Source organism: Coccinella septempunctata, chromosome 9, assembly GCF_907165205.1.
Source record: "Coccinella septempunctata chromosome 9, icCocSept1.1, whole genome shotgun sequence".
Lineage (NCBI taxonomy): Eukaryota > Metazoa > Arthropoda > Insecta > Coleoptera > Coccinellidae > Coccinella > Coccinella septempunctata.
Window position 1 is genome coordinate 6,669,150 of NC_058197.1, and position 8,929 is coordinate 6,678,078.

Consider the following 8,929-nt stretch of genomic DNA (forward strand, 5'->3'; position numbering starts at 1 on the left):
TGGACAATGCATCAGCAACGATATTCTTTTTACCCGGTATATGTTTGATATCGAAATCATATTCCTGAATGGCCAATGCATATCTAGCTATACGCGATGACAATAATCTACAGGTTTTAAGATATGTTATCGAGCTATTGTCCGTATATATGGTAAAATGCTTCCCTAACAAATAAATTCGGAATTTATTTAACGCCCATATCACACTTAAGGCTTCCCTTTCGTTAATGCTATATCTTCGCTCCCTATCCAACAATTGACGACTGGCCCATGCTACTGTTTGATGCTTGCCATCGACAATTTGAAATAATTCGGCCCCAATACCTACATCAGAGCTATCAGTTGCGAGAGCAAATGGAAGATCTTCCCTAGGATGATAGAGTAAGGTATGTTCAATAATAGTCTCTTTCACCTTTTTGAAGTACTCATCTTCTAGATCGGTCCATTTCCATTTTGTTTTTTTACGCAATAACCTAGTTAAGGGGCTTATCAATTCGGCTAAATTAGGAGAAAATGAGCGGTCAAAATTTATAAGGCCCAAGAAAGCTTGTAGTTCCTTCTGATTCTTTGGAGTTTGATAGTCTACAATTGCCTGTGTTCGATTAGGATCTGGGTGATAACCCGTGGGATCTAAAATATAACCCAAAAATGGCATATTCTCTCGGAAAAATGAACACTTTCTCAACTTTAAAGTAAACCCACATTCCTTCAACCGTGAAAAAACCGCGTCTAAGTGACTGCAGTGTTGCTCAAAACTCTGTGAAGTTATAAGAAGATCGTCAACATATTCCCTAAGAAACTCGTGGAACTTATCACCAAATATGGATCTTAAGCATCTCACGAAAACGCTAACACTTGTTGATAGACCAAAAGGCAGAACACAAAAACAGTAAGTTCTCCCATTGAATTTAAACCCGGTGAACTTTTGTGACTCCTCCGATAGTGGTATTTGCCAGTACGAATGAGTGAGGTCTAGAGATGACATAAATTTCACTCCAGACATAGAATGCATCAACTCTTCCACTGGGGTCGGAGTCTCATATTCTTTTTCCATCACCTGATTGAGATGCCGTGCATCCAAACAAATACGCACACTATTGTCACGTTTCAATGTCGTCATAATAGGCGAGACATAAGGAGTGGCCATTCTTTTAATTACACCCCAAGCTTCCATATTGTCAAGTTGCTTCTGCACCGCGTCTCTATGACCAATCGGAACAGGATATTGCTTTATGCAAAATTCTTTTGGATCGTTTAATTTGATATGGTGCACGTACTTATCCGTCCGCCCCGGTATCTCAGAGAATATTTCTCTATGTTTTTTCAATAATTGGCAAAATTTTTGTTTCTGTTTGAAGTCAAGATCACACTTGTTTACGATGTTATTTATTTCCTCATCTGTTGCGAAAGTCTCTCCGATTATGTTAGGTTCTACATGCGCCACTCTCGCACCCTGTATACATTTTATTGATGGCGACTCATCTGAATTGATTTGATGCTCAAAATTCACTTCTTTTACCGATAGCCATTTATCGCAATGAAAAAATATTATCTCTCCTCGGGCTAAATCTATTTTTGCATTAATTAGTCGTAACAAATCCGAACCGATTATGATTGGGTAAACGAGATCAGGTATGAGTAAGTATTCGTGAAATAATTCAACATTTTCAATAACAAAAGGAACTAGAGACTGTTGTGTAACTCGTCTCTGCTTGCTTTTAAAAGCACCAGTAACTTTCACTCCGGTACAATTGAAAAAAAACTATTTGATCATGAAAAGGTGTTAATTGTGACCATACATCTTGATTGAATGCGCAGACTTCGCTTCCAGTATCAATTAGAGCCGGAAACTCGAAATTAAAAATCTTAATTAGTATAATAGGAGATCTAGTATTGACAGTTTTATGTTCGAACTCACAATCATCGGTTAATAGGTCCTCTCGTGGGTTGTTCTGGGAACCTATGGTCCTCTTTAGAACTGCCTCCACGTTAGGACCTAAACGAGAGGCAATTCCTCGTTTTCCGAAGCCTGTGTTTCGTCCACAGCCTCAGTGGTCATGAATGAGATTCTCTTGTTTTTTGAATCATAGTTATCTCTCCGGAAAGCTACTCTATTATCCTTTTGAAGACCTTGAAAATGACCAGCATTAGAAACAAACGAACTCTTATTCGTATTCGAGATATGGTTCATATAATAATCCGCCTGTCTTAAACGTTCCATAGCTTCAGCTAAACATTGTGCACCCATCAGAGTTGCTGAAATATTAGGCGGAAAGTGCCTTGCTATCGTTTTAATGAGCAGTGATTCACTATAAGGTGGGTTCAAATATCTAGCCATAGCTACATTTTTCATAAAATAGTTTACTAATGAACTTTGACCTTCCCTATAACATCGCGACTGAAGGTCTATTTTTACTTGTACTTGTTTCGTTTCTGACCAAAACTGGTCCTTAAAAGCTACTTTGAAAGACTCAAAATCCGCGAAAGTATGAAGAAAAGCTTGTGACCACAAAGATGCTGCACCCCTGAATTGATTTCTGATGATAAATTTGAAAGTCTCAAACGGTATATTTTCTGATATCATTGCATACTCTAAAACTTCAAGAAATTCCATAGGGTGGAGAGTCCCTGTGTCATCAAAAACTGGCAGTTTTTTGCTTGCCTCAAAATTGTTCACATTATTACGTGGAATATTATAAACATCTTGTTGATTATCTCTATTGACATTTAAATTAATTTGATTCATTGTCGATATGACCTGCTTTAATAAATGTTCTAAATTGTCTCCTTGTTTTACTATATTTTGTACATTATTTTTATATTGATCTTTTCCATTTGGTGATTGACTATAAGAATCTTTCATCATTCGATTGTGATTTTTTTTACTATCATTGACTAAATTATTAAATGATTGACCCTGTGAAGAAACCTTAGGTACATTATAAAGTGTGTAATTGAATATTTCATCCATATCCATAACTGTTCTCTCATTCGGATTCGAAGTTTTCATTTCATTATGTCTTATTTTACTATCCTGAATAAACAATTCATTATTTACTGACCTATCTCGCGCATCATATGTGGACAATCTCTTCTGAAAATTAAAATCTTCCGCAATACCCATCGGTTGCGATATTTGTTTATATTGGTTTTTATCAGCATCACACACATATGCGAGAGATAAATCCGCATCATAATTTTGTCTTGGAATCTTATCGTCTAATTTATCAACTTCGTCACCCACTGTGTGAGTCTCAGACAAAAATGGCATGTTCCTTCTTTGTCTTGCATATGGAGAAGAATTACCTCTCTCTCGCTCCAATGTGTTCTCTGGACTTACGTCGCTCCTCGATGATACTACCCTTGTTTTCTTCACAGCCCCTGTCCGATTTTCCTCCAAAATATTGTTGAAACTTTTAGAACGATTTCTCAAATTATATCCGCCTTTCTGATCTTCTTTTTGTTGCGGTGAATGTTGCAGTGGCATTTTGTGAAGAAGCCTAGCCCCACGTTGGGCGCCAAGTTGTAAAGGGTTGATGGGGATGAAAGAAAATCGTATTCCTCCCTTACTAGGCTTTATTCTTTTACAATATGAATGCCACTTGTGGTTGTTCTAGAGCTGAACGCAACAAACTAAACACAAGAAATGGGTACAATTAGAATTTATATAAAAGGAAAATAAGTACAATTTCTCTTACCTACACCTAGAACAACAAATTATCTCGGTAACGAAAAATTTGCACACTCTAAAATGGCTGTAGCGAGTTACCTCCAGCGCCAGTCAATCGAAAACTTAGAATGCGCGAATTCTTCGTCGCCTCCGTGACACAATCCCGAAACAAGCTAAACTGCTCAACAAAATCATTTATTCTATACGTTCTGCTTCAGTGTATCAACCTGTATCATGGTTTACCATGCATCGTTGAACCATAGTTGAGATATCATCTCAACATATCATGTTCTGAACTAAAACTACTAAATCCAGGGTCCACCCTGGAGAACATGAGAATTCATTCATCTGAAACTCGTCAACACTAATTAGTCATAAGTATTTGAGCAGGCAATTGAGAGAGAGAGAGAAAAAGTTTATTTTAATGGCCATCGACCTGAGGTCCTTCAGCCCATAATTTACATTTGAGTAAATGCTATGTTATAACTTATTGAATGGATATGTACATATGATATTTATCAATTTCAAATTTTCTCTAGTGCCTCCAATAGGGTTTGTGTGGGGTATTTTCTATTTGTTGTGTGTTCATCTTTGTGGTATAGATCAACCATAACCGTGCTTACCTTCAGTCTGGTGTAAAATTTTTTATTTAGTTTATTGAATCTGTTGTTGATTGGTTCAATCTGAGTTCTAGAATATAACATTGAATTAGGTGGGTTGTGAAGAGCATTGCTGGGATGCCTGATTCTGGAGATGATTCTTAGTGAGGTTGTTTCTGCCACAAGGAGATTTTTCAATGCTGGAGTTCTGCAATTTATATATATCGGGTGCGCATATTCTAGTAGAGGTCGACAGATAGTTTTATAAATTTTGGCGACACTTTTCAAATTAATTCCTTGTTTCCTTTGTATGAGTTTGGCAAAATACTTGGCTCTAGAGATTGCTTTCTTTTTTATTGTCTTTGTCTGTAGGTTGAAGTTGAGCTTATTATCAATTTGCACTCCCAGATATTTCATTGAGGGTGTTGGTCCAATGTTAACTCCGTTAATACATATAGATGGTGATGTTGGGGCTAATCTATGATGAAAAATCATGAAACGGGATTTGTCTGCATTTAGCTTCATTCTCCACAATTGGAACCATAGACAAATCTTGTCAGACAGAAGTTGACTACTCTTGATGCAGTTGTTGACGGATTTCTCGTGAGCTACTAGTATAGTATCATCTGCATATTGTAATACATACGCATTTGGGAGAGTTGCAGGCATCATATCGTGGCAGAAAAAATTGAAGAGAAGAGTTGAAAGGGGACTTCCCTGAGGTGTACCCTGTTCAGGTTGGAAATACAAGGCCCGATTTTAACTGCTGGCCTTCTTCCATTCAGAAATTGTTGGCGTATTCTGATAAATTGTGCAGGGACGTTTTTTTGTACATTTTATATAGTAATCCTTTATGCCACATGCTATCAAAAGCTTTCTGTATATCCAAACTCAGTGCTGTAGTTTTGTAATTCCTCAAGGAGGCGTTCTGCGTGTTAGATACCAAGATTGTTAAGGGGTGTATAGTCGATCTCTTGTTCTGGAACCCGAATTGAAATGTTGGAATACAGCTTTCTATATGACTTGATAGAGCTTTTTTTATTATTTTCTCATACAATTTTCCCAATACTGGCAGCAGCGTTATAGGCCTATAGTTTTCAATTTTATTGTTTCCTGCTTTTGACTTTGAAACATTTATTATGAGACCCGTTTTCCATATATCTGGAAATAGACAATTATTCATGCAGTACTCAAAGATTTTGATGAGGTGTTTATGTGTTGCTTCACATTTCCAGGAGAGCTGTTTTTGCTCCTGTGAAGTAGTTCATAATAGTGGGTTTCGTCTATTGTGTAATTACCTCTGGGGTCATTGTAATTATGGAAGAAACGAGCATACCAGCAGTTTATATTTTGTAAATTCTCTTGATCAAAGCTGTTATCTTCTTTAAACCGGAACATGTTTTTGTAATAATTTGCAAATACCACGACTTTCTCTTCATCCGTTTTATATTCTATATTATTTACTACTATAGTTGGTATTTTCTGACGACATATGTACTTAGATAATTTATTTTCTTCTTGGTAAAATTTTTTCCCTTTTGATTCATTTATTTTATTACATGCATCGATCCATGTACTTTCTCTATATTGGCGTATCATTTGCTGGATGTTCTTATTATATCTGTTTATGTCTCTCTTGAAGTTTACATCTTTATTCAAGCAGTATTCCCTGTATAATTTTCTTTTATATTCAATCAGCTTTATTATGTATGGGGGGAGTTCATGAAGGAAGGGATGTTTATTACTAATTGGAGTGTGTCTTTTTATGGTTTCTGATAGACGATTGTTGAATACTTCGATATATTGTTCATCAATTGGTGTATTCTCGTTCTGTTCAAGAAATTCGTTAATTTCTTCATTGATTCTGTCTAATCTGCTCATTTTGTAGTTATATATAAGTTCCTCCCTTATTTCCACAGGTTCCAGGTTCATCTCAAAGTCAATCACCATTGCAAGATGGTTAGCTCCAAGGTCAGGAGTGAGATCAATTTTTGATAGATTTCTTTTAATGTTGTATAGAATATCAAATCAGGCGAACTATCAGCGCCATGACTCCTCAAAAAGATTGGTTCAGTATAAGCTTTGCTGAACTGGCTATTTCTTAGGACGTTGTTTATCTGCCTCTTCTTCGTAGTTGTGCTAGCGTTAAAATCTCCTATTATAATTGCGTATAATTGCCGCCTTTGTGAAAATAGTCTCTTCAATAGGACATAATGGATGAAAGTACACAAGAAAGAAATGCAACTTTTCGTTTTTAAAAGGAATAGAGAAGTGTGTTACCTCATTCTTGGGGTAATTTATGGATGGTGGATTTTCTTTAGTACATTTCAGAGATGGATGACATTGCACTATACTTCCTCCTCTGGTATATTGTTCTTTATAGCCAATTTTTTTTATTATTGACCAATTTCTATAATCGACGGAGTGTGATGGGTCGATTTTTGATTCAACAAACATGGCACATGTGACATTATTTTCTTCGATATAGTTATTCACTAGATGTTTTTTTTGGGATGAAACTGTTTATATTGTTGTAGAGAATCCTAATTATCGATTTGAATTTGCCTATTGACTTCGTTGTTGATTGGTTCTGTAGAAGAAGGTTCATCTGGATCCTCCAAGTCAAACATCAGGATGTAAAATCTGTTTCCAGAAAAGACAACTGTTGTGTCTATATTAAATTGACTGATAAACCTCTTTTTTAATTTGACTATTAGGTCATTCCTGTCGGTGTTCTTTGGGTTATTTATTTTGCGATTGTAAGTATTTATTATTTCATCATGTACAGTCACAGGAGCATGGATACGGCTGGTTTTTTGTGGAGTTCTTCAACTTCTCTGATTCTTCTGTTGAGTGGCTTAACATAGGTGTTTGGAATACCTTCTATGGGTTTTTTTTGGATGTTTTGGGCATTTAATTGACCATGCTATATGATCCTCTGCACCACAAGACAAGCACTTAGGAGCATTATTAGTTTTGCAATGAGTCATTTTGTGTGGGCCTTGGCATTTAGAACATTTTGGTAAACTCTTGCAAGATTCGGTTTTGTGATCAAATTGTAAACATTTGCTGCATGGAATCGGAGTAGGGTCTGGTGGATGGCTGGGATATACCAGATAGTGCTGATTCATGAAGAAGAATCCATTGTTTAAGAGTGTCTCGAATGCTTCGATTTCACCTGTGATAATTCTTATATATCTTGTTGGTTTTCCAAGAGCTCTTGATATTATCCTTTTGCAGTACCTATGTTTAATATTTAAGGACCGAAGACTAACATCTTCATCTTTGATGCATGTTTCCACATTGGATATCACCACTGAATATGTCTGTTGAGGTTCCCTTTTGTTGCTAGTTATCTTCTGTGAGTTTGTTTCCTTGAAACTGATTATTTTCTTTTCGCTTTTGAGCTCGGTAAGAGCATGCTCCAATATTGATTTATTATTATTAGATTTGAGAATAAAACCTAGTTTTGTTTTGAGGATTATATCACGGGATGACGGAAATTTCGCATTCCAAATAGTTGACATTTGAATTCTATCCATTTCAGCGTCTTCTGTGTTAATATAATATAAATTCGCATATTCCATCTTCTTTATCTCGTTCATCCTAGCAGAGATGTTCCTGTTTGTTGTTTTCGTAGGCGGATTTGTTTTGGTTTTCAGTGTCTTTTGTTGTGTATTTTTTGTTGAAGTTGATTGTGTATAATCTTCCTTATCAATTTCCATTTGTGTGGGAATCGAATTATTCGGTGTTGGATTTATCTTTGTCTGTTGGACATATGTTGACTGTTTATTTTCTTTCTGTGTATTCAATTGAGGTTTTTTGAAAATAATATCAGGGGATTTATTATCGTTTTTCTTCTTAGTGTTTTTAGCGCTACTTGTTGGTTTTTTCTTCCGCTTTTTTTCCTTAACAGCTTCCTGAGGAGTTGGAACTTTTCCTCCCTCTTCTTCTCCTGAAGAGTTATAAGTAGAAGTGCCGCAGGTTTGAGACATTTCTGATTCGTAGAAATCCTCAAAGTCCGCGGCGCTCACCGTAATGTTTTCAGCAATTCTGACTTGTCTTATTTGACGAATTTGACGAAAAATAATATTTCAATTCACCAGAAACGTTGAGATTATCTTATCAATTTACGCACATGTGCTCACCATGAAGGATTCACTTGAACTGCAGGTAATTGAGTTGACTGAAAAATAAAATAAACTGATTCAAATAAACGAAAGTAGCATGAGAAGACAATAAATCAGTATTCATTATCAATGAGAAAGACTTGAGAAGATTCAATCCTGGTGCTATATACTCATTTTCATATGAGAAGATCTAGAGAGGTCTGAAAATCTATGTAAATTTTAATATACAATAAAATACATATTCCTGAGGAGGCATTTAATTGATTTGTCTCTACTGAACATTTGAATTGAGCGGTACTTGCAAGAATTATAAATCTGTTGGAAGATTTTAAAATATCTTGCACGTGGACTCATTTCATCAGAATGAAATGAATATGAAAATGGTAAAATTAATAATTTTGAGAAGACTGTGCGTACCTTAGCTTGTGAGAAGATAAAACGAGCACCAGAATTGACCGCGAAGACTAGAAATAATACTGTGAATTATTGAGGGAATGTGGACAAATTAGGCTGTGGTTCTAAAGTTCTGA

General features: G+C 35.9%; 1 protein-coding gene across 1 annotated transcript; it reads right to left on the reverse strand.

Moving 5' to 3' along the window:
• Positions 1 to 1,996: 1,996 nt before the first annotated feature.
• On the reverse strand, positions 1,997 to 3,883 carry LOC123321055. Its single transcript, XM_044908561.1, has 2 exons — positions 3,699 to 3,883; positions 1,997 to 3,633 (listed from the first exon to the last, which is right to left on the reverse strand). Exon 2 carries the CDS (start codon positions 3,485 to 3,487, stop codon positions 1,997 to 1,999), a length of 1,491 nt encoding a protein of 496 aa, XP_044764496.1. The 5' UTR covers positions 3,488 to 3,633; positions 3,699 to 3,883.
• Positions 3,884 to 8,929: the final 5,046 nt, after the last annotated feature.